General features: G+C 45.3%; 1 protein-coding gene across 2 annotated transcripts in view; it reads left to right on the forward strand.

The window, feature by feature from the left end:
* HSPG2 (heparan sulfate proteoglycan 2) overlaps window positions 1-26,876 on the forward strand; it is a 948,088-nt gene that overhangs the window by 304,770 nt on the left and 616,442 nt on the right. Inside the window, exons 6-13 of one of the 2 annotated variants that reach the window (XM_078642605.1) lie at window positions 943-1,001; window positions 1,663-1,823; window positions 5,350-5,388; window positions 8,279-8,404; window positions 9,510-9,629; window positions 11,449-11,724; window positions 22,029-22,148; window positions 23,469-23,600. In XM_078642605.1, the coding sequence (XP_078498731.1) occupies window positions 943-1,001; window positions 1,663-1,823; window positions 5,350-5,388; window positions 8,279-8,404; window positions 9,510-9,629; window positions 11,449-11,724; window positions 22,029-22,148; window positions 23,469-23,600 (1,033 nt within the window). The remainder of the gene's footprint in view (window positions 1-942; window positions 1,002-1,662; window positions 1,824-5,349; window positions 5,389-8,278; window positions 8,405-9,509; window positions 9,630-11,448; window positions 11,725-22,028; window positions 22,149-23,468; window positions 23,601-26,876) is intronic. The other variant, XM_078642606.1, reaches the window with a different exon arrangement.

Genomic DNA, 26,876 nt, shown 5'->3' on the forward strand with positions numbered 1-26,876 from the left:
GAGCCAATAGCAGAGTTTTGTTGCACGTGTTGTCCTGCGTTTTGTTCCGTAGGGTACTCTGTAGGACCTTAGTTCACAAGACCTTCTTCTTGCGGGGTCTGTACATCGTGGCTTGAGTGCACATATTCTGATGGGATAGACATAATTAAGACCACAGGCTTCCACCTCCTAATGCATCACTTTGCACACTAAGATGTAAAGCAGGTTGTGGAATAACTATCTGCAACTACAAATGTGGACCTCTAAAAGAAGCAAGAAGATTTTGTGAAAGACATTGACGGGTCCAGTGGAAATGGGGCATTAGCCATAACAAATATTCCTCAAACCTGTTCCATCAAAGATTTTGGGATCAATGGAAATGAGAATAAGAGCGCGAGGCTCTGACACTTCTGTCCACGCTGTTTTTAAATTTCTTATACTTACGAAAATCGATGATTATTTCGATAATCCTAAATTTTGTGCCAGTAGCTGTAAAGCAAGAGCTAGTCAATGACACATCCTCTGAAACAAAATGTAGTTTTAACATAAATGCATGAGCGATGGAGACATACCGTACATTGAAAGGGTGGGATTGTTGCAGTTTTGCACTGATAGTGTTGAGGCTTGGGAGGAAGAATGTAATCGGACGCAACCTTGACTGTAGCTGCTATAATCTGGTTTCCCATAGGATATTGCAAGTTAAACTGTTGCATCAGCGTTTGACGATCTGTCATCATTCCCATGTCAAGAAATACAATAGCTAAGCCACCTGGGGCATGTTGGAGATGTTTGCATGGTTTCAGTCAATGAACTAGGTGGTTCAGTTTGTTGATAGTGTGGCAAGTAAATATCCTCCCTCCGTGGGCTTTGAGCGTGGATTTTAATGGTTATGGATTGCATTGGGTGGGAGCGAGCGGAGTACACACACTGAAATGATCAATATAACCTGTCTCTTCTCCACAGCTGGAGTCGGAGTACTACAAGATTGCTGGAGAGCAGATTGTCAGTGTGGTGTTCATCAAGTGAGTTCTTGCAAATCTTCCTCCACTTGTCAGTTTATTCTTTTATTTTCTTCACTCTGGGTTGATGGATGTATATGGGTGTTAAAAAGAATCTTGCTACACATAGTTATCCAAATTTAGTTCAGTTCACTTGCCTCCGTCATCAAATTGATGCTGTGAAAACTGCACAACTGTGCTACTCTCAACTCTTCAACAGTCACAAGGGACTCTCTATCACAAATTCCTATTTCACTTCATATGATTAATGATAACCGTTCGCCTATCAATGGTCTTCTGTTCTCCACTGTTCTGATGGCTGACACCTATCTAACTTCCCTCACTCTACCACCCCGCTCCCACCACCAAGACATTTCTCTAAATTTCATATCAACCGAACCCCCTCTTTTTCCCATCGAGCAGAACTTTAGGTCCACTACTCAGGCATCAGAGATAAACCTCTGACTGCATCTCATTTTCTATTTTTTGCTTAAGGAAACATAGATTTTCTAAAAAGAATCTGTGGTCCAGTTAATTTTGTCTACAATCCCTAGCCAAAGCCTGAAAGTTAGTTTTGTACAGGAGGCATCTTTCATTCGTAGGTTGCCAGAGTGGCACTTTGAACGTTGTTTGTACAGCCCAATTGATCTGTTTATCTTTTGGGTTTTCTCCTTCAACCCTGCAGGGAGATCAATGGCTACGTGTTTGTGGAGCTGGACGTGGGCTCTGAAGGAAACTCCAACAGCGAACAGATCCGCCAGGTGTTGTACTCAGTCATCGAAAGCAGCTCCATTGGCAGCTACATCACCTCAGTGACCGGCTTCCAGTTCAGACGCCTCGGAGCAGGTGAGAGGGAGCTGAGATCACAGCAGGCCTCCTTGTAGGATGGAAAGGCAGATCTCTATTGAGTATTGGGTGAGACATGTCTAATGTGGTCCATGGGCCCTCCCCAGGGTACTGACCCGTTCTTCCAAACTGGATGGATGAATCTCCTCTTCAGGCTTGGGACTTACCACTGTTCATATTCTCTAAACTTGCATTAGTTTGATCATCTGTGAATGATTGCCTTTAAGTAACAGAGTTGCCCTTGTGCTCCATGTCAGAACAGCATGTGGCCTGTCCTAGACTTTCCTTTTACATTTTACTGTTGCCAGGTGTTTTAATCTAGTTAGTTTAGCTGAAGAAAACAAAGACCTCCTACTAGAATGCACAGATTTGTTATCTGGAAGCACATGGCATTGAAATATCAGACTGCCCGCCCTGCACAGTACATGAATGCAAGTGGCAAAATAAAGAACTTATCTCCTTTTCCGTCTCCAGTACTCTGTACCTCTTTCCGCTCACATTTTATTCCCACTGCACCATACCCAAGTCCCTTGCTTTCCTCCTACCCACTTATTTACCTGGACTATTGCTCCTTTACTGATTGCCTGAATCTCTCCCACACCCCCTCCTCGTATCCCTCCACTTCTCCCCTTACCTGGTCCTTTACTCACCTGCTGTACCACCTCGCTCACCTGCTCCTCCAAGTATCGCCCCATTTCTCCCCTTGCGTGACCCTTTACTTATCTGATGTCCCACCTAACTCACCCCCTCCTCCTCGTTTCCTGTTTACATATCTTATGTTCCGCTTCCCTCCCTTTCGCCCTCCTCAGCCTTTTGCCTTTATCGTATACATTGTTATACAAAGCCCCCTCGAGTTTGTTCGATTTCTTGTTAAATGTACGACCTTCACGTCTGTTATTGTTACTGTGTAAAGCACATCTCTACCTCTTGGTGCTCAAGCACTACAGCAAACTTAAAATAAAGAAATGTAGTTATTGGAGGCGTCTTGGAACACATTTTGGCTTGGTATTAGTTACACAGACCTCATGTATATAATACCTTATCTCTTTCATCACCGGGCAGAATGTACCCAAGTCATACAGAAACACAAAAAACACTTAACTCTTCTACTATGTTATCTCGATATACACACAACTAACTAAATATATGAAAGGTTCAGCAACAATTATTTCATGGATTTTTGTCCTATTTAATTTGGTGTCCAAGGAAAAGAGCCTGCACCCTCTTGTGCGATCAAATAATGACCAAATGTGCTACAGAGAAGTTGATGCACATGACCGTACGATTCTTTTTGGGTTTTTTAAAATCTCTGATCTGTGCTAGGTGTTTGAGCCGAAATTCCCTGTCTTGGTCAGTTGTTTGCTAATAAATATGGTCAACTCCTGTTTTTCCAGCGTTGTCCATGGCGAGGCGTAGTTTTTCACTGGACGTAAAAAAGCGCGAGGCTCTCTTCAGCTTCAAGTGCCTCAACTGAAATTGCAATGAACACTCTTGGCTCATTTTCTCTCTTCCTCAAAAAGCCCTTGCACATCTTTGTAGATGCCTTGGAAAAATCCTACAGCTTCTGTTTGTGGTCTATCTGTCTTGTCTGCACACTTTTCGACTGCACTGGGATCCTTCTGAGCTGTAAGTTCATATTGTTGTGAAATGTAATCTCTCTTTAGATTGACAAGCTGTAAATTCCACGTGGATTCTCTTGGCTCAGCAAAAACCATTAATTGGCACCAGGGTAAATTTTCTTTCCCTACTTTGAGTGCGAAGAAGACATCACATCATGGAGATCGCTTTATCCCACTTGAGGTGTCTGATAGACCTGAATCTAACAGCTGATAATTAAAATATTTTTGAAGGCATTAATTTACATGTTCCACACTGTTGATTGTTGTATGAAGTAGCCAGTCACCTGGGTGCACTCAGGATTTACTGTTGACCTTTCAAGGCTAATCTTATCGCTACCACTCGTAGTCCCTTACCAGGTCGGACAAACACCGAAGATGGGTAAACTAGTCTGCCCTAATTATTCTTTCTCAAGGGTTTTTCATTGTAATTTCTCCAGAGACTGTCGAATAAACGTAGGCCAGAACCCAGACTTCCCTGACTCTGTGCATTTTCCCCTTCCCTAGCGCTGTGAAGTAGGTGCGTGTATTGTGAAGCACATTCTGAAACCTAAGGTAGTCTGCAAGGCATGGCAGGAAAGCCATGTCCTGGAGTGTCTGGAGACCTGGAGAGTGGGCACAAGATGAGGGCCTCGGACACTCTTAGCACGGCTGAAGACAGATCCCAATGGGCGCTAGGGTTAAAGGGGTAATGAGCATGAGAAGTGGCCCTTAGCCACTCCCTTTCCTCAACTTTCAGGGCTCATCCAAATGCCATGCCCAACTTGCTTTAGTGACACAGGTAGTGAGTGAGCTCTACAGCTATGACTGGTGCCCAGATGCCATGCCCTGTGTTGTTGGGAGCTTTCAGAGTATGGTTGAAGTCTGGCTCATTGAGAGTTGGGAGACGGGGCAGAGGAAGTGGAGGCGAGGCAGTATGTCATGTCTAGCGCTTGGAGGGCATGGCTGTAAACTGTGTCAAGTGGGTTCTGGAAACTGGGATATTGGACATAGTTAATGAAACCCACGACCTGTGTCTGCTGGGCACCACCGAATGGAGTGGCTGAGGTACCGCCAACTGGGTATGGTAAAAAGTACCCTGTGCCTAGTTCTTGCAGCACAAGGTCACAAATGTTAAGTGGTTTCAAGGAAATGGGGTACGTGGTGTGGCCATGGTGTCGCGCACGATCATTCTTGTGCATATACTGGAGGTAGGGTAAAAGTTAGCTTCTGTATATTTTGTAGCATTAAAATAAATCACAGCAACTAATGACAAAAAAAGTAATTACCATAAGTTATGGTTACTTTAAGACTTGGTCCTTTCTGAAATACTTTTCAAAGCACCCAAAGCCGCTCCAGTCATACACACCCCCACTCTCTGTGTGCAGCCAGTGAGGTAACCCGACCCCCCTCCCCCCCAGCCATATGTCCATGAAAGCATAGTGAGCTGGCAGCAGGATTCCCATGGTTCTTTAGTGGTATATTTTGCATATCATTTACATAAAAATTTCAAACATGTACTTTTTGATGGCTGTATATTCTGTGCCGCAAGAGAACAGGACTGATCAGAAAGTTGTACGGAAGAATAAGTCTACTCCTGTGCATTCCTCTGTCTCTGGTAGAATTTTTTTTTGACTTGTGGTATCACCAGAGACTTCTGCATGCTCTGTATTTTCTTGAAACCCCTTTTCTGACAGTTTTGTGTGAGGAAATAACGGCCAGCATACCCCATCCGTAGTTTCTTAGAAGGGTATACAGCGTCGAATGAATATGGTGCATCCCTCACCTATGATTACATTCCGGCGATTGCATGGGGCGATGTGGATACAGATTATTGGGGGAACAGCAGGCAGAATTTCCTTCTTCCAGTATTGTGGGTCTTCCCCATCTTTTCACCTATATGTGCCACTCAGCGGTATTTTTCTTTACAGCTGAAGCTCCGCCTCCCACTGAGAGTGAGGAGACCACAGGTGAGTCGAATGTGTGCTTTGTGTGCAGTGGGCGACTCGAGGACCACCTCGGGCTCTTATGCACGGCTTTGCAACTGGCAGATCAGTACCCCTGGCATGCATTCTGTTGCTTTACAAGGTTGTTTTGGCTGAGTGCACATGGGACTAGGATTCATAATAGACACTCTTCATAGGAAGGATCAACAAGAACTGGGCTCTTGGATGAATCTCTTCCTTGAGAAATGCTTCCCAGAGGTAACATTATAATTCCTGCCTGACCTGTGTTTCAAGGGGTGCTGCCTTAGTCCTAGATGGCGCTTTGTAGAGCATGTTGAGTGTCTTTTGAGTGCAGCCAGTGCTAGAAATAGACTTGATTTGTTAGATTGACTGGGACCTTTTAGCTGCAAGAGGCCTCATTTCTTGTGTGGGACCTTTATCCTCTCCTGGCTTTTACAAGCTGTACTTATTGTCTTCTGCTTGAAACTGAACCAGTGAAACTGCAATTCCTATAATGCAAGTCTGGCTGGATCAGGGCTGGATGACAGTTTCATGGAAGAGATGGAGCCCCTTGGCATCTGTGCATGTTGTTCCAGCTTTGAGAGTGACTTTGGTTTCTTTGCTCAATGGATGACTTTTTAGGTCTAGCCTTGAGGCAGCTTTAGCCGTTTCGTTCATGGGATCACACAGTTTAGCTATGGTTCAGCAGCACATTTCAGTGAAAATTTATTTTTTGATTTGTCTATAACTTGTAACTCCATGGGCAGATCTGTCTTGGCCTAGTTAGCTAAGTTGTTTCATGCCAGTTTTCATGCAGATCTGGGCAGGGAAAAATAAATTAAAAGGGTTTGGGGGGGGGGGGTAAGGGGGGAGTTAAGGCTTAGCAGTTTGAACTGAACTGTTCTGTCCTGTTCTGTTGAACAGGACAAGCCAACTTGCATCTGGTTGATGCCCTTCTGTACTGATATTGGCAAGCTAAAGAACATTTGTTTACACGCACAACAAACGTAAAAAGTTAAAGCATTGTAGCCCATCGCTTTTTTCCTATTTAAGTGAGTCTCCTTAAGGTAGTGTGGATATGCCTAGATGTGGACCCAGATTAAGAATTCTTTGCACTTGGTGTTTTCCTTTCTTTGTTGACATAAATAACACAAAGACAGAAAGTTTTGAATCTGCCCAAATCACTTACCAGTGGTTGTGATTAATTCAAGCATTCCCATCCATCAGTCTTTTTCTGCCTTAATGCCCCTGAGCTGCTGTACACTAATAACTTTAGATTGTCCTTTGCTTTTATTACACACCCGGCTCTTTGGCCGAGGTATGTAACTAATATTAATTGTGAATTTAGATTAATTAGTTTCCTTAAAACCGTGTACATAACTCCACAACAATTGTTATAACAGAGCATTCCATTCACAGGACATAACATGAATATAGTCAAGTAGACTTGATTATCACATTGCAATGAATGTCATTAACAAATGTATAATATATATATATATATTTTTTAACACATGTCATTCAAAAAGGATACCTATACCTAAAAAAAAAACATAATTATGTCAGAATGATACGGAAATACATGTACATATCTCGTTAAGAAGCCAGACTGTTATTTGCTAAATATTGTGGCTGGGTAAAAAAATGTGAACCCCTCCATCCCCCCCCAAAACTGCTAGTACTTTGATTCTGAATTATGAGACTTGATTTGAGGAAATTATGGAGCTGTTTTAACAGTAGAAATGTTAAGTAGCCATTTAAAGTGATTACATAAAAATGTCCAAATAATTAAAATAGGCCTAAAAGAATATCGTCTCTTGAGAAACCATGTTTGTGAGGGCACAGTTCTACCAATACATGGGGGGGGGTTAAAGGATTTGTGCACAAACTGCTCAGTTGTACATATCATTTGTATTGGAGTTGGATGGCGTTTGTATAGAAAGATTTCTCACTCGCAGCATGCTCTTTGAGTGGCATTGCACTGGGCAATATTTTAGTCTTGCGTGGTGTTATTTTGGTGTTGGTGTTTCGTTTGTGTGTATTGTGCTGTTGGCTTGCTTTTGTGGTTGCACAGTTTTGTTAAGTCGAGGTCCCATAGAGTAGGGGGACATGTGGGAAATGTAGGACATGTCAGTCATGCGTGCTTTTTGTGCTGGTGTGGCATGATGTCGTGCTATTTAATTGGGCAACCAGGGTGGGATATGTGCTGATGGCTTTCCTCTGTATTTTGTTTACCTTTAATTTTTAACTTTTCTCACAAAACAATCATGATTGTCTCTGATGCACCTATAACAAATTTAGGAGAGGTTTAAGGATCCCTAAAAGCATACAACTGGTTAGAAATTAAAAGCCCTAAGTGCTACCTTCGGAAACCATGCCAAAGTGTATCATTGGTTAGGAGAGACTTTATATTTTCTTTCTTCATTGGTTCGTGGTGTTCCTTGTTTTGTAACAGTTGGGATAAGGAGTTTGAGGACAATTGCCAACAATGAGAAGATATGGCTTCCTCTATGTGAGATGTGTAAGCAAAGGTGAAGGGAGTTAAGAGTGCAGGTCACAGTAAGGATGCGGTTTGGCAATGGGGCTGTAAGGGAGAGGATGTGATGGGGTTGGAGTATATATTGAGAGCCTAGGGCATGTTTAAAAAAACAAAAAAACACTTGCCCTAGTAATTAAAGCCACCTTTTGATAGAGGTTGAAAGATTAAAAAAAATAAAACAGTTAGAGGCCACAGTTTAACTTCTGGCCACATATTAATCAACTTTACCTCAGAAGTCTGCTATCAAATCCTGATCTACAAATTGTTTTTCTAGGTGAATGCGCATGTGCTTTTATTTCATATATTCAGTGCCTTTTTTTTTGTAGAGGAAAATGTGTGCCAGTTATTTCACACTCCTCTTTCTTCTTCCCACAGTCACTCCTGAGGTGCGTCAGTGCACGAGCAGCGAGTTCACCTGCCGGAATGGGGAGTGCATACCTGCGGAGTACCGCTGCGACCGCAGGCCGGACTGTCGTGACATGTCTGATGAAGATGCCTGTGGTGAGACGTTGTTTAATGATTAGGTTAAATGTGTGTTGAAGCTGTTAAGGCCTTTTTGACTTGCAACAGATCTGATACTAGCACCCCCTAGAGCTATAAAATCTTCCTCCAAGGGATAGTCTTTTTATTTTTGGACCTGATCTTTAAAGGACATTTTTTAACCCTCTTCCAGTAAGTCCAAAGACTGCGGACCATTGGTGAAACTCCCTCAGGCAAACATTTTGACGTGCCGGGGATTCTTCCTAACAGTGCTACCATTTCCTTTATCGCAGCAATTTGATTCGTTTCTGATCAGAGCTGCTGTCACATAATTATGATATCATGCCGATACCCCTGGGGGCAACTGCAAGGGTGCACCGTGTTGTAACTGAAAGGCCGCTTCAAAGGGAGGAAGCGTGCTAAAACTGCAAAATTACTTTTGCCTGGTCTCCCAAAATCCTTGCCCTGGAGTTGTTTACTATGTTAAAGTCCCACTTTGCAGTTCATTGATAGAATGAAGTGTGCAGTTATAATATCGAAAATACAAGTGGATTGGCTGATGAATTTTCATTGGTATAGATAAGGATCATAAAGTGAAGTGTGGGTTTATGTGCCAGAATTACAGGGCTGCATCACTACTCTGGGGGAGTTCTGTTGTTGGGAAGGTAGATGGTAGCAGAGGACGTACATTGGGAGAATTGGGAACGTCAAAAGAAAGCCAGAGAGAAGAGCAGAATCTTGTGCAGCCTCTCATGCATGGGAACCTCAGAGCATGGAAATGGTATTCAACATTGAGGGTGGAGAACTTGAGATGCCATGGCCTCGCATCATCGATAAATAGCCCAGAGGGAAAGAGACCACGTTCATGAAGCAGGTAATGAGTTGACAGATGCTTAGTTCAGTTGAACATTTCTAGTAAGTACTTGGGTTCCTTGGCTAGTCCGTATGTGGTTTTAATATGGAAATGATTTAAGAGAATGCATTTCAGGGCTTGGATTCTTTTGTGAGCCTGAAAATTGGAATAGCAGTATTGTTGCAAGTCAGTTTTGAGATTTATGGAGTGGATGCAGTATTTGTTTTTAAATCGACCCAGCCACCCACTTTTTTTTTTTGCTTTGCACTACAGAAGTGGTTGGCCAGTGCTCTAGTGGTGAGTTCACCTGCAGGAGTGGTGAATGTATTCCACAGGATTACCGCTGTGATTACAGGCCAGACTGCAGGGATCAATCTGATGAAGATGGATGTGGTGAGTTCCTCCAATACAAATGCATTGTTTGTCAGAATTTCTACCTTCGAAGGTCCTTTATACGTTCTTTCCCCTGCTGTTTTTCATATGCAAGACCAAAGGGGCCTTCTTGCATACTGGATTACTGTCCACCTGAACATGTATTGCTTTGCTTTGTTGGATGATATACATGTGATAGTTGGAATGAATGCTTATAAACACACCTCGCAGTCCTCATTCACCCCTACTTAGAGAGGTCCAGGCTGTTGCCTATTAGACACCATAATAACATGTAAAGTTTAGTGTGTCTTGTCCAGAATATGTTGTTGGCTGCGCCCGATCTCTGTATTCAAAGTGGCATGTGGTGGGCACCAAACTAGGAGGATGCCAACATACATGGGCCATTCCACACTTCTGTCCTATACTAAGCCTTTGTTTGAATCAGTGTGCCTCATGCTTCTTTGAATATGACCACAGTGGACTTCAAGAGCATAGCTAGAAGCTTCTAGAATTCTTCCACCCTAGGCTTAGTTGTGGATAATGTTTTAGATACTGGTTGGTACAGTTTGTGCTGCAGAATACCAGAATGCAGTTCACTTCCCAGTTATCATAAAAGCAGACAGAAAGAATGGTGGATTTGCTATTTAGATTCGCACATCAACCTTAGTTCTCAATGAAAGTATATCAGTATCAAATCATACACACTGCATAGTACGGAGTGCTGCTTGGCGTTAGATGCACATCCACCTCGGGCATCAGAACACGACCCCCTTCCCAAACAACAGTTCGGAATTGAAGTCCCCGCAATACAAACAGAAACACCAGTGCACTTCCAATATAGTCTCTTTGATCCCTTCGCTATTTTAGCGATTCATTAACAGTCCCAGTCTTTGGTCAAAACTGTCAAATTCACAGACATCAGATGTAGTGGAAATTTCAAGCCTTTATTTGTTTCATTTAATGGTCCACAGCCGACGCGCGTTTCGCCCCCTTCGGGCTTTCTCAAGGCTTTGTGTTATGTACAAGTAATCCTCAGTTCCAATATATATGTGTACTTTTTGAAAATATATTCATAATGTTTTATCCAATCGATCTAAAACATAAACTTATTCTGTGACTTGATATGTTGTTACAGGATCGTAGTATCAATTTTTCCCATAGTTAGTCTTGATGTGGAGCCATATTACGTTCCACAATCTCAGCGCGAGTCGTAGTCTACCTTGTACGCCGTCCCTGCAACCCGACAACATATATCAAGTCACAGAATAAGTTTATGTTTTAGATCGATTGGATAAAACATTATGAATATATTTTCAAAAAGTACACATATATATTGGAACTGAGGATTACTTGTACATAACACCAAGCCTTGAGAAAGCCCGAAGGGGGCGAAACGCGCGTCGGCTGTGGACCATTAAATGAAACAAATAAAGGCTTGAAATTTCCACTACATCTGATGTCTGTGAATTTGACAGTTTTGACCAAAGACTGGGACTGTTAATGAATCGCTAAAATAGCGAAGGGATCAAAGAGACTATATTGGAAGTGCACTGGTGTTTCTGTTTGTATCATAAAAGCAGACATTTATTACAAAACTCCATTCAGCTTTATACAAAGACATATTTTAAAGAAGTGTGATTAATCCCAATATGGCTTCTCTCATCCTTGCTCTGTTCCCCAGCCATATTGAGACTTAATTCATGATTGAACATTGACACGTAGGTCAGGAATTTAGGGAAATAGGAATGGAGAACTCTGGATAAGGAGAAATAATTAACTAATGTATTGTATTTTGGCAAAGAATTCCATTTAATTTCAATTAATTTGTTTCCTTGTACAGTTTTCCCCACTACCCAACGGATAAGGACACTACCTCCAGTGCCCCCTACCAGGCCTCCTTATGTGCCAACAACTACCCTTGTCCCAGCCACAACAACCAGGAGAGTACCAGCAACCACACCCCCAAGGAGGACAACCCCTAAGACTCCCATAGATGTGGGTCCAAGGCAGTGCCTACGCGAAGAAGCCCGGTGCCCAAATGGCCAGTGCATACCCCGGGACTATCTGTGTGATGGAGAGAGGGACTGCAAGGATGGCAGTGATGAGCTGAACTGTGGTGAGTAAAAGGAAGGTAATTAAGCTGTACTTTGGAAGGAATGAGGTGCAACGAGGGAACACATTCTCAGGCCAGGAAAAGAAACAAACATGAAGCAATACTTGGAAGTGTATTTTGAGTTGGGGTGGAGGCAGAACAAATGATGCCTTGGGAGACATGTAGAAATGAATAATAACTACAAAAAGACTAAGCCATGCTAGGCAAGGATAACGATTTAGTCCATTGGAGGTGTAATGAGATAGAAGAACAGTGAAAGGCTGACAAAGGGCTGCAAAAGGTGGAGGGGCATTGTGAGAAGTTGGCCTGGTAGGGGATGTTTCCAATTCTGGAACCACCTACTACCTGACCAAACAATCCCCTTATGGTGTCTGGTTGTAAGTCAACCTTATTAGACAAGCTATCCTAGGGGTAGCATGGACTAAGCAGCCTAAAGGCTTAACTTAAGAGGTCGTGTTAAGCGAGCTGTTTTACCACATACAATCCTGTAATACCAAATGAAAGGACACCACACAAGTATATATTATAAAAATATATGTGTTTATTACTAAAAACAATCCCCAGTATTCTTTATGAATAAAGGGGCACAAGCGTTAAATCAAAAGCACTGTTTAAACATACAAAGTTGCACAATTATGGATGAGGGCGGGGGGCCACTCAAACCATATACTAAACAAGTGGTATAAGAGAGGCCACTCGAACAGTGGTTAGGCCTAGGGCCTAGGGAATCGCTGGGAGCAGTCAGGACAAGCAATGCTGAAGTCGGGAATGGCCCTCGGGATTCGGGAGATGTGCGGAAAGCGCACGCATGCACCAATGTTAACCAATGGTGCGTAAAAGTCAAATAGTTAAAGTTTAAGGACACTTCCGCTGAACCTAGAGGAACAAAACTTAACACACAGACCCTAGAGGTGTGCACCAGTGTGGGAACACCGGCGGAGCAAAGTTACCTCACCCACAGGAAGTGGGTGCACAGGGTCGAAGTGGCGTCGGGTTTTGACACGCAGGCTCTTGGTGCTTGAAGCTGAAAGGGCTGCAGGCAGGGTGAAGACGAAGTGTCCGGTGGAGTCCAAGGGTGGACTCAAGTTGTAGAGTACCTGAAAGCAGAGGGGACAGAGTCTGGGTCACTCAGCAGTGACCAGGGTGGAACCAGGACGGAACCAGGCAATGTCGGGCGCAATCAGGTGGTCGTCGAGGCGCTTCTCTTCGCTGTCACGTGGGCTCTGGGGCATCTGCGACGTCCAGGAGCAGGTCACGATCTGTCCCACGCAGGCTCTCACCGTCGGTGCAGTCGGCTTCCGGTTTGGAGCAAACAAGCCTTGGTAAGAGCAATCCACGCGGGATTGGAAGATGGCGTCTTACTCGGACCAGGAAGGTCAGAGTCGGGGCTCCCTTTCAGGGGAGCTGGTGTGGATCTGGAGCAACCAGAATCACGAGTCTTCTTTTGTAGTTCGTCGGCACAGGGACCACAAGCCAGCTGGCAAGTGACCGGGCCAACGCGTTGAGCCAAATCGTGCCAAAGGGCCCCACGCAGCACTCGTCGAGTGTGGAGGGCTGAACTTCGGCTCAGGAGTAGCTCAGGGTGGGGGCTTCTCAAACCCCGGTGTACAGCTTCGAGGGTCACTCGTGGGCTGCACGGTCAGCGTCTCGTGGTCACTTCAAGATGGCGTGCCCCACGCTTCCGGTCGCCTCCACGGGTCTCAGCTTTGCATGGACTGTGGATCGGGCTGTTAGAAGCTGGGCAGGCTTGATCTCGTCGATCTCAGTCGCTCGAGTTCCGGCGGGAACTGCAACTAAGTAGACGTCGAGGGCTGGATGGTGCCTGCTGCTGCAGGGTGGTCACTCCTTGACCACAAGGGAGATTCTTCGGGCTTCCACGTTGAGATGGAGGGCGAAGGGTCCAGAATATCGTTTCAAATGTTTCTTCCAGGAAATCTGATGTGCATTGGCACTGCTCCCACTCTTATTCGAATCTGGTGGGCGTGATTACCTGCTAGGTCCCCTCCTATGGGTGGGACCCAGGAAGTGGGTGGATACACCCCCTTCCTTTGATCCAGGCCGCCCTGGCACGAGGGCTGGAGTGCCCCAGAACCGGTTTGGCCGGATTATGCAAGGGGCAGCCTTGTGCGCCCCAGGCAGTGTCTGGTTTCTTTCAAACCTCCCTGCTACAATACACTATCTCCTGTCTGGAGGGCGGTGACACCCTCCTGTGACAGGAAACCCTTTGTCCAGGACCCCCTTGACTGGGTTTCGGTCAGCTCCAGGGGTCCAGACATTTGTCTGTGGCAGAGGCATCCATTTTGTGGATCTTAAGGCCTTTGGAGAAATCAACCGCATTAAAGTGAAGTAACATGTCTTACCCCTCTAGAGGGGTGGAATGCCATCCCCGTCGCCAGAACTGGCGAGGGGATGGTATTCCAAAGCGTATGACACCTTACACGACATGTTTTGATAAAGCCAAACCAGAGTTGCTAAATAACCGCGAGGATTATAAGGCACTTAATAGTATATGGTATGGCATTATCCTGAAACAGCTTAGGGATTTGTTCCCGACGGCTGCAGACAGGCTCAGCTCATGCTAGAGCTCCATCTCACATAAAAACCATGCACCCAGCCTCCAGGATTGGTGAGGCCTGTCTATAGGAGTGGCTCACAGGTTTACATGTGTCCAGATATAGGTTTAGACATAGGTATACTATATCTAAGCAAGGGGTGTGTACACCACCTTACCCCAGCTGAGTGATCAGCCAGTTGTGTCAATTTAAGAACCAGCCAGGGGTGGCAAAAGATATGCTGCAGCCCCTGGTAGGCCTTAGTGGCTCCTGTGCCCTGTGCACCTATAGTGCATTCTACAGGGGCTGACAAGGAGTCCATTTCCAATTGGTATGTACCTAGGGTACATGGAATCCATTTTACAGAGAGAGCAGATGGCCTGGGGCCCTGATTAGCAGGGAACCAGGTCAACTAAGTCAAAAAACCAGCTAAACACAGGCAAAAAATCTGGGGTAACCATAGTCAGGTAGCCACCTTCCTACATAACCCCCCCCCCAAACGAAAGGAGATAAGGCTATCCTTGGCCAGGTAAGCCTATATTGCCTGAGTGGCCATATAAGGAAGTACCTGCACTAGCATGGGTACCCCCTGTCTCATGGTCCACTAAGCAGTCCCTCACCCTTTGGGTATTAGAGGGTCTCCACCATAGGGAATCACTACCTTGGGTGTGTTTATGCAAAGTTAAAGGCTGGTTTGGATATGGAGTATTGAAGCGAGGCTCTACTAATTTAGGGCTTAGCTTCCTCCAATTATCTTCCACCATGTGTGCCTTTCTCTCTTTAACTGAGTTGCACTGTGCTCTCAGGGTCAACCTCTGGCTACCTAAAGCTGGAGGCTGGGTCCCTCTGTTTGGCTTGCTGGAGGGACAGTTCAGGTTTGGGCCCCTTGGGTCCCAGGTTTGGCTGTGCCCAACAGAATCCATCTGTGGGAGGTCCCTAACTGTTTTTAAGGGGGCTCCCTCAGGAGTTTTTAAAGTTTTCACCTTACTAGGGCTACTAGTTTTGGTGCACCTAATCTTTTGATGGGGGTGCTTTATTTGACAGGGGGCCCTCTGGGTCTCACTGTCCTTCTTGTCCTCTGCAGCCCTGGGCTGGCTAAGGCAAGGTAGAGAGGGGCAGGTTACCTGCTCCAGACTGGGTCCCACCTGAGAAGGGTCCACTGACATCAGAGGTTCTGTCAGGCTAGGCCCAACCACCTCTGGGGCAGCTCCTTCATCAGGGGTAAGATCAGTTCCCTGAGGAGGCTGATCCTGTCCTAAAGTCTGGTGAGGGGGAGATTTCTCTTCCTCCTCCATGCTCTCAGTTTGTGTGGAGTTATCCATCATTTCAGGTTTCACAACACACATGTCAGTTTGAGTTTGGGCTGTGGCCATCACAGCCCCACCAACCTTTTCAGGAGGAGACTCAGTTTGGGTTTCTGCTGTTATCATAACAGCTTTGCTATTCTGTTCAGGAAGAGCTTTTACTAAAGATGGGGCAGAGAGTTTCTCAGCCCTACCAACCTTTTCAGGAAGGACATCTTGGATTGGGGCTGTAGCCAGTACAGCCTCACTAACCTTTCCATGGGAATTCACCATTCTAGAATGGGTTTCCTGTTCAACCTCAGCCCAGGCTGAGATTTCTAAATCATTACCCAGTAGACAGTCCACAGGCAAGTTTGGTGACACTGCCACTCTCTTTGGGCCAGTGACACCTCCCCAGCTGAGACTTACTACTGCCATGGGATGATTTGTTTGGATGCCATCAATGTTTATTACCTGGTATGTGGCACCAGGTAAAAGTTGCTTAGAGGGGACTATGCCATCAGCCACCATGGTGATGCTAGCCCCTGTGTCTCTAAAAGCTTCAACTCTTAAACCATTGATGATGGGTTCTTGTCTATACTTGCTCAAAGTATTTGGGCAAGCAGAGAAGTTGGCAAACCCCATGCCAGCCTCATAAACAAGATCATTGGGTGATGGGGACCTGGATAGGCCAGGGTCCACCTGATTTCCAAAAGTAAACCCACCCAGATTCCTGGGTGTGCTCCCACTTCCTGGGGGATTACTGCTGACAGTAACAGGAGGTGTTGAAGCTGGCTTTGGAGGTATATTTTCTTTATTGTTATTCTTGGGACAACAGCTGTCTGTTTTGTAATGCCCCACCTGTTTACAGGGATAACAATAGGGCTTTTTCTCAGTTGAAGAAGTGTCTTGGGACCCACCCCCATCCTTGGAGTTTTGGGGCCCTGGGGAAGTCTTTTCTTTACTTTTATCCCCACCCTTATCTTGAGGCTTGGTAGACTCCTTCTTCTGGTTACTGTCCTGATTCTTAGGCCTAATCCTGGTTCTGACCCATTTGTCTGCCTTCTTTCCCAATTCTTGGGGAGAGGTCAGATCAGAGTCTACCAGGTGCTGGTGTAAGAGCTGGTTCTGACAATTACTTAGGATCTGCTCCCTCATAATCAAATTATACAATCCTGTAAAGTCATGTACTTTGCTGCCATGTAGCCAACCCTCCAGAGCCTTAGTAGCACAATCTACAAAATCAGTCCAGTCCTGAGTCTGTGTCTTCTGGGTATCTCTGAACTTCAACCTGTACTGTTCAGTGGTTAAGCCAAACCCATCTATCAGAACACTCTTCAGGACTTTGTATTTGTTTGCATCCTCATGTCTGACAGTGAGGAGCTTGTCCCTCCCTTTCTCTGAAAAGGAGTACCATAAGATTGCTGCCCACTGTTCCTCAGGAACCTGCTGTACCATGCAGGCTCTCTCAAGAGCAGTCATCCATTTGTGGATGTCATCCCCTTCTTTGAAGGGGGGCACAATCTTTGTCAGGTTTCTACTATCATAGGACCTGGGTTTCTCTTTTGGAATATTGCTGCCACCAGTGGCATCTAAGCCACACAATTTCTGCTCTCTTGCCAAGGCAAGTTTAGCTTGAGCTAAGGTAAGCTTAGCTTGACTCAGGGCTACCTCCTCTCTCTCTATCTGGAGTCTGACAGCCCTCATTCTAGCCCTATGCTCAGCTTTCTGAGAAGCACTCATGCCTCTCTCTGATTCTCTGGAGGCACTAGAAAGATGAGAGTCCCCTGAGGGAGATCTCACTCTTCTGTTGCCTGGGAGAATCACATGTTGGGTTCTGGGGAGGTGCTGGCCCTCTCCATTCCCCAGTAGGTCCAAGTTGGCCTGGCTAAGCCTACCAACTGGAACCTGGCTACCCTGATCCTGTACTTCTAAGTCCTCAACCTCTGAGTCCTCATCCAAGTCATCATCATCCTCCTCTTCAGGGGGATCAACTACAGGGGGGTTCCCTGTGTCTAGGGAAGCTGCTTTTGCCTTCTCTAAGTCATCCTGTTCTAGGATTTCTACCAGGATTAGGCAGGTGGGGCTTCTGCCCCTTTTTAACCCTCTTGCTTTGCACAAGGCAATCAAGTCTCTGCGGGTTAGTTTGTCATATCCAAAAGTTGCCTGGGTAGGGTCAACTGTCACAGGACTAGACCCTGAGGCCTTTCCTGTGTCAGACATGGTTACTAGTGAGGTGTAAGTGGTGCACTTACCTACACTAAGTGTTTTCCTACTGGACCTTGCTAGTGAGTTGTAGTCAGGGGTGTGCTACTCCCTTCAACCTACAACTACTAAGTTCAGTAGAACTTAATATGCTAAGCTTTTGATTTTATATGTACCTAGAGGTACTTGATGTGATCTTTCAATTTGATATAAAGATTGCAATGGTAAAACAACAGCAAGCTCAAATCCCACCGCTGCCACCAATGTGAGAAGTTGGCCTGGTAGGGGATGTTTCCAATTCTGGAACCACCTACTACCTGACCAAACAATCCCCTTATGGTGTCTGGTTGTAAGTCAACCTTATTAGACAAGCTATCCTAGGGGTAGCATGGACTAAGCAGCCTAAAGGCTTAACTTAAGAGGTCGTGTTAAGCGAGCTGTTTTACCACATACAATCCTGTAATACCAAATGAAAGGACACCACACAAGTATATATTATAAAAATATATGTGTTTATTACTAAAAACAATCCCCAGTATTCTTTATGAATAAAGGGGCACAAGCGTTAAATCAAAAGCACTGTTTAAACATACAAAGTTGCACAATTATGGATGAGGGCGGGGGGCCACTCAAACCATATACTAAACAAGTGGTATAAGAGAGGCCACTCGAACAGTGGTTAGGCCTAGGGCCTAGGGAATCGCTGGGAGCAGTCAGGACAAGCAATGCTGAAGTCGGGAATGGCCCTCGGGATTCGGGAGATGTGCGGAAAGCGCACGCATGCACCAATGTTAACCAATGGTGCGTAAAAGTCAAATAGTTAAAGTTTAAGGACACTTCCGCTGAACCTAGAGGAACAAAACTTAACACACAGACCCTAGAGGTGTGCACCAGTGTGGGAACACCGGCGGAGCAAAGTTACCTCACCCACAGGAAGTGGGTGCACAGGGTCGAAGTGGCGTCGGGTTTTGACACGCAGGCTCTTGGTGCTTGAAGCTGAAAGGGCTGCAGGCAGGGTGAAGACGAAGTGTCCGGTGGAGTCCAAGGGTGGACTCAAGTTGTAGAGTACCTGAAAGCAGAGGGGACAGAGTCTGGGTCACTCAGCAGTGACCAGGGTGGAACCAGGACGGAACCAGGCAATGTCGGGCGCAATCAGGTGGTCGTCGAGGCGCTTCTCTTCGCTGTCACGTGGGCTCTGGGGCATCTGCGACGTCCAGGAGCAGGTCACGATCTGTCCCACGCAGGCTCTCACCGTCGGTGCAGTCGGCTTCCGGTTTGGAGCAAACAAGCCTTGGTAAGAGCAATCCACGCGGGATTGGAAGATGGCGTCTTACTCGGACCAGGAAGGTCAGAGTCGGGGCTCCCTTTCAGGGGAGCTGGTGTGGATCTGGAGCAACCAGAATCACGAGTCTTCTTTTGTAGTTCGTCGGCACAGGGACCACAAGCCAGCTGGCAAGTGACCGGGCCAACGCGTTGAGCCAAATCGTGCCAAAGGGCCCCACGCAGCACTCGTCGACTGTGGAGGGCTGAACTTCGGCTCAGGAGTAGCTCAGGGTGGGGGCTTCTCAAACCCCGGTGTACAGCTTCGAGGGTCACTCGTGGGCTGCACGGTCAGCGTCTCGTGGTCACTTCAAGATGGCGTGCCCCACGCTTCCGGTCGCCTCCACGGGTCTCAGCTTTGCATGGACTGTGGATCGGGCTGTTAGAAGCTGGGCAGGCTTGATCTCGTCGATCTCAGTCGCTCGAGTTCCGGCGGGAACTGCAACTAAGTAGACGTCGAGGGCTGGATGGTGCCTGCTGCTGCAGGGTGGTCACTCCTTGACCACAAGGGAGATTCTTCGGGCTTCCACGTTGAGATGGAGGGCGAAGGGTCCAGAATATCGTTTCAAATGTTTCTTCCAGGAAATCTGATGTGCATTGGCACTGCTCCCACTCTTATTCGAATCTGGTGGGCGTGATTACCTGCTAGGTCCCCTCCTATGGGTGGGACCCAGGAAGTGGGTGGATACACCCCCTTCCTTTGATCCAGGCCGCCCTGGCACGAGGGCTGGAGTGCCCCAGAACCGGTTTGGCCGGATTATGCAAGGGGCAGCCTTGTGCGCCCCAGGCAGTGTCTGGTTTCTTTCAAACCTCCCTGCTACAATACACTATCTCCTGTCTGGAGGGCGGTGACACCCTCCTGTGACAGGAAACCCTTTGTCCAGGACCCCCTTGACTGGGTTTCGGTCAGCTCCAGGGGTCCAGACATTTGTCTGTGGCAGAGGCATCCATTTTGTGGATCTTAAGGCCTTTGGAGAAATCAACCGCATTAAAGTGAAGTAACATGTCTTACCCCTCTAGAGGGGTGGAATGCCATCCCCGTCGCCAGAACTGGCGAGGGGATGGTATTCCAAAGCGTATGACACCTTACACGACATGTTTTGATAAAGCCAAACCAGAGTTGCTAAATAACCGCGAGGATTATAAGGCACTTAATAGTATATGGTATGGCATTATCCTGAAACAGCTTAGGGATTTGTTCCCGACGGCTGCAGACAGGCTCAGCTCATGCTAGAGCTCCATCTCACATAAAAACCATGCACCCAGCCTCCAGGATTGGTGAGGCCTGTCTATAGGAGTGGCTCACAGGTTTACATGTGTCCAGATATAGGTTTAGACATAGGTATACTATATCTAAGCAAGGGGTGTGTACACCACCTTACCCCAGCTGAGTGATCAGCCAGTTGTGTCAATTTAAGAACCAGCCAGGGGTGGCAAAAGATATGCTGCAGCCCCTGGTAGGCCTTAGTGGCTCCTGTGCCCTGTGCACCTATAGTGCATTCTACAGGGGCTGACAAGGAGTCCATTTCCAATTGGTATGTACCTAGGGTACATGGAATCCATTTTACAGAGAGAGCAGATGGCCTGGGGCCCTGATTAGCAGGGAACCAGGTCAACTAAGTCAAAAAACCAGCTAAACACAGGCAAAAAATCTGGGGTAACCATAGTCAGGTAGCCACCTTCCTACAGGCATGAAGGGATATCTGGGGAAGAGAAAGTAAGAGTATACATGGGTATTGTGAGCAGAATGTAGTAGGCAGGAGTGGGAGAGGAATGTAAAGACTGGCATGGTAATGAGCCGTAGGATGCTGGGGACATTAGGAGGATGAAGAGGACTCTCTTGGTGATTGTGAAGGTGAGATCAGGTCTTAGAGGATGGGAGGAAACCACAAGACAGCAGGGCAAATAAGGAAGACAAATACTGTAGAGGTTAAGATGGAGAGGAAGAAAGGAAAAATGCCGGAATAGAGTGAGGTGAAAAGAAACAGCTTGACAGAGGGATACAAGACCAGGTAAGAGTGGGATGAAGAAAGTTGCTCCCAGGCACAGACTCTGGAGTGAACTGAGAAGGTTGTGTCTGGAAAGAGTGAATTTAGAATTGAGTGTGAAAGAGTTATTCAGTAAGTTGATGTTGGGGGAGAGGGTTAGAAATGGGGTGTTTATTAAGGAGCCAGGCGTAAGGCCTTCATGAAAGATTGGGATGAGTGCAATAGGACAAGAAAGCACAGTGAAGAGACAAGAGAAGACATGCACATTTATACTGCCAAGAGGGAGCAGTAGAATAGTAAATAAGAGGGCATTAACTTGAGATAACAAAGGGTGCAGACTAGAACAAGAGAAAGGGCTATTGGAGCAAGCCTTGGAAATTGAATTGAGGACCGGGAAGGGTGCTATTCCTATAGACATTGTGGATTGGGAGGAGGCTAAAAAAATAGACTGCTGGGATTGAAGCAACCTTGTGTGAGCATTGCATATTTGGTGGTCCTGAAAGCTTGTCAGTGATGCTGATATCGCTTAATAAAGAGGTGCAGTGGGAAATCAAGTGGGTAGTAGATCTTTGGGTGTATAGTTTTGGGTGTAGATTCTAAAGAGGACATGCAAAGTAATTCCCTTGGGGTTAGAACAAATAGTATAATTGAAGCAGCAGTCTTTGATTAAAGAGCCAACTTTTCAAAACTAAACTTCTGATCCTATGCGTTCTAAAGAGATCTGACAATTGTAAACTTTTATAGAATTGAGAGAGTTCTCTTTCTCATTGTTTTCCTGAAGTAATTCCTTGAATTGTTTGTGTAAAAGAAGATTCTTAGGTTTTCAAAGCTTGTAAACTGCCTTGATTAAGAAACTTGTATCAGTTTGTCCATCCTTCTTTTCTTAGTTGCAATATTTATTTACCCTTGCTGCACAGCAGGAGTATGTAGGCTGCCCTAATAATCATTCCCCTTTCCAGGTACGCCATCTCCATGTGAACCAAATGAATTTAAATGCCAGAATGGAAGGTGTGCTTTAAAGATCTGGCGATGCGATGGCGACGATGATTGTGGTGATCGGTCAGATGAGTACAACTGCCGTAAGTGCACCTACATGACACTTAGCTGCATGTTTGCATGAATTACGCCTTTCCTTATACTTATTCCTCTCCTCAGCCATGATCTGTTGCTGCTGTAATACATTTTTCATGACAGATTTACACAAGGATAGGTTCCATGCCAAGCCTTTCCATCATAAATAAGCACTACAGTCGCTCTCCTAGTAAAGGTATCTGCTGCCAAGTGGCCATGTTTCAGCTTTGAGACTCAGTTTCACAAAACCTATTAGTAATGTACAAGTTATCTCCATACCTACCCCCTGGCCAATGTCAACCGCAAACACATCAACATATTCTCCTATGCAAACCACACAAAGCTCATACTCTCCTACTCTTTCCTCTCAGACAAGATCCCAACTCTTGGAACAATGTATTGCCTGCATCGTTGAAGCTACCAACTGGATGAAGTCCAGTTGTCTCAAGCTCAACACAGACAAGTTACAAATTGTGATCTTTGGCAAGAACACCTCACCCGGAGGCTCCACCAGTTGACCCTGGTTCCTCTCCCACCCATGGCAGGATCCTCTGAATCCTCATTGACCGCAAACTGGACATGACCACACAAGTCTTCCCCGTCCGTGCATCCTGCTTCCACACTCTGATTCTTAGGAAAATCTTCAAATGGCTGCCTCACAACACCCGCAGGACCTCTTGCGCATCTTGTCACATGCAAGCTGGACTACAACAGCACCCTCTACACCGGATTCAGCATACAACTCACCAGAAGATTACTGATCATCCATAACTCAGCAGCTAGACTTAACCTCAACCTCCTCTGTAGGTTCCACTTCACACCACACCTCAGGGTGCTCCACTGGGTCCCGGTATACAAATGTGTGCAGTTCAAACTCCTCACTCACGCCTTCAAACCTCCTCTCTGCTGAATTCCAGCTCGCACACAGACCATATATTTACAGAAACATTTATGGAGAGCATGCCTTCTCCTACATTGCTACCAAACAACGACCCACTGCACATCAGAGCCTCCTGCTCTCTTGTAGAACTCTGCAAGAAGCTGAAGACCTGGCTCTTTAATTAATCCATCCCGCCTCTAGCAAGGCTAGTCTCACATCTGACCAGGATACCCACCCAAGTGATCTTGTACTCTACAAATTCTCGTAACATAATCTGTTTAACGTGATTGAAACTATTTTATCCTTCTCTTCTTCCTTTTGTAAGGTGTACTATTATTTATTACTGTGTGCATCTTTAACAGTTTTGTAAAGTGACTTCTGGTACTTTTTAATGCCATTGAACAATTATAAGAGGTTGAAGTGACCAGTCATACTGTATGTTTTTCAGCTACCAAGGGCCCACGTGATACTTGTGCCCCAGACCAGTTTATCTGCGTTTCATCACGCACCTGCATTCCTGCCAGCTACCAGTGTGACGACGAGGCAGACTGTGAGGACCGCTCTGATGAATTTGGCTGCCGTAAGTTAGCACTGAAAATGATTCCTAAAGTTGGATCTGTGACTTTGTGAAAAGGGACTGTTCTTGAGGTCAAGTCTATGCCTATGACCAGTAGGGCTATCTTATATGTGACTGCTTCTTCACATGTCTGAAACCAGAAATGGTTTTCTGTGACTTTGTGGTCGGTATGCTGCTGCCTTGATTCTACAAGTTACATGTTTTACCCAGTGTACTTGTACTGAAAGCCCTGGTTGACCCACTAGAATAAATGTTCACTATGCCTCTATATATATGTGTACCATTCCTCTAGTCACCAGCCCTGATCTCCTCTTCTACAATGTTTTATTCCTTGTTCTCTTCTGTTCCATTTCCTATTTCAACTCTGCTCTACCATCCAGCCTGTGTTTGCCCCTGGCCTCCCCTAGCTATGCTCTCTATTTCTTAAATAATTACTCATTGTCCATCATGGCCTCCAGTTTGATAAGGACAAAGGAGAACTGGGACACACGTGTCAGTTATTTCCTCTGTCAGTTTCTGTCTGTTTCCCATCAGTCTACATGCTCCTTCCTTCCATGTAGACATGTTGCTCAGGTGGCGCTGCAGGGTCAAGGCATGATGCATGAGGAATCAAGTTTGTTCCACTGAACTGACCTTTGTGTAGACACTCTGGTTCACGTTGCAGTGCCCCTTTACACTCTGATCATCAATTTGTACGAAATGTCAAAACTGAAAACTGTGAACCATCTAAAGTTCAATTCTGCTTGTATGTCAAAGCAGTACAAATCAAATACCCCCTTTACTGAAAAGAAACCATGTTGATTCTCTGGTATGACCTGCGTATCATATACCACATTAGTAATATTGTAATGAATCCGCATATGTCCATGTGAGTCAGTGACTCACCACTGAGCATTAAAGCAGATCGCCTTGCCCCATTTCAAGTAGTCTAAATAAAACTTCCAGAGTTTAAATATTCAATGAACCTTTCAGATAGTGTTTCTAAAATTGGTCCATACTTCGTTTTCACCCTGTATATTATATTTCTGAATTCTTCTTTCTGCTATCTTAGAGCTCTAATTCCATGTACATCTATACACACTGTACATATTATTGTGCAGCAACATAACTGACTCCATCTATCTCACGGTTGCAGTATCCACATAAACCTTCTTTTGCCTTAATCTAGCTCTGAAATGAAATCTAGCCCCTCTTCCCACAGTCCAAACACAGTTCCAAGAATTATCATAATCTCCTATCTCCGCTTTTTGTATACAATCCCCCCAGAACATCACTTGAAGAATGGGGAAATGCAGCTCACTTCCATCCCCTTTGTCCACAGGTCCCTTTCTCCCACAGCAGTCTCTCATTACCCCTTGTAGTTTGTCTCATTTTGTGATACTCAGCCTCTTCCTTCTGCCTCCACTCACTTTCCACCTTTTAATCCAACTTTCTTACACTGTGACCCTAGAATCAACTTCTCATGATGAGATCCTATTCTTTACCCTTAGAACCACCTTTTCTATCCATGCTACCACTGTGGCTTCTCCATACATACCATCACATGCACAGGCGGTGAACTTGCATGAGTTGGAATAGTCTTTCCTCCATGACTCTTGTGGAACAGTGGGGCTGAAGCATGCTTTTAAAAGCATAAGTTTAGGCCGAAACTGTCCAAAATGCCACTGATGTTTCCGTCCCTTGTGACAGCGCTGTCATTAAATGGAGCAGTGCTTGAGAGTCATGAAACGCCATCCTAGCAGCCAAACAAAATCCCTATTCTGATGAGATAATGCCATACCATCAGTAATGCGTGTCCCTAAAGCGACATGATCAATCACTGAAATATCTGCTTTACCTTATATGGAAAGTGATAAACGTGGTCACAGATCATCAGTTTGTCATTCTTCTCAAACTCCATCTTATGCAGGCTACCAGTTTTTCTTTTTTAATAAATAACCTAATTTGGTCTTCTAAACTCATATTGTTCTCTCCTATTTCCAAATTTTAATTAATTAGTAAGGTAACGTCTTTTCACCTTAACTTGTTTTACTTCTTCCTCAAATGCCAGCTTTGTTGTTTTCTGAAGACATAAGTTTCATCTCCAAATACTAGTTTTTAATTTAGTAAATTATATTTTATAGTGTCATCATGTCCCTGCAAAAAAGACTGATGCCCGGATCAAGTCTTGCATGTTCCACTACCTCTCATTTCCCATTACTCTTTCTTCTAGCCCCCCCACCCCCACTATGCCTGCCATCAACAACCGACCCAGCAGAGTCTGAAAATACTTGTTCAGAAACCTGCCAGCACCTGGTCGTGACACACTCATCGGTCTAATTACTCATTTCTTTCCTACAAAACTGCAGTGTCCACACCATGATGAGCACCTACGACAAAAACCTCACCTAAGCAACAAGTATTAATGAATCCTGAAACTAAAATGACTATGTTGAAAACCCTCACAAACTTGGTCCCCCCCGATTTAACTCAAAAAGATGTGCAATCCATAAGACTGAATTGAATGAAGGCTCTTTAAATCACTCATCCTCCGCACTAGACTCCTATTACCGAGGAAGGAATTCAAGAAAATCGCCCTACTGGCCAAATCTAGTTACTTTCACTCTCAACCACAGCAGTTGTCAAGCCCAGCCAGATCACTTATCCAGTTTATTGTGGCTAACATTAACGCATCTGAGATAACCTCTTTTGTCATTGCTCCCAAAAAAACGGATATTTTCATGGCCTACTTCAATTTAAAAAAAAAAAACTCCATCCATGCTGGTGCTTCATGCAACAGCACTTCATATTGTTTGTACCAAAGTCAGCACCCGTATGTGATAATTTCATGACCGTTCACCTGGAAACCTTATCTACAATCGATAACTAAATTTCATTCCCACTGTTAATCAGTCTGATTTCCGAGCAGGCCATGGCATCAAGACTGCTTCACACAAAATTCTGGATTCTATCCTTTGTGTATTACACTGAGGCAAACTTGCCTTCTTATTCTACGTTCAGTGCCATTGATCACCCAACAGGCTCTCCCTCTTTGTTCAACATTACAGATTTAATGAACCTGTACTAAAGTGGTTGGAATAAATTCTCATAAGTTTTAAAGATCGATGGCAACATCTCCAAGCCAACTCCCTTTATCTGTGGTGTCCAGTGAAGCTTCATCCTGCCCTCCACACACTTTATCATTTACATGGAGCCCTGGTGAGTCTATCCATCAAAATGAGGACAACACCTACACCTCCCCCAAAACCTCTGCAGGGCTTGATAAGCTTACTCTGTTTT

The sequence above is a fragment of the Lissotriton helveticus genome, chromosome 5_1 (assembly GCF_964261635.1).
Source record: "Lissotriton helveticus chromosome 5_1, aLisHel1.1, whole genome shotgun sequence".
NCBI lineage: Eukaryota > Metazoa > Chordata > Amphibia > Caudata > Salamandridae > Lissotriton > Lissotriton helveticus.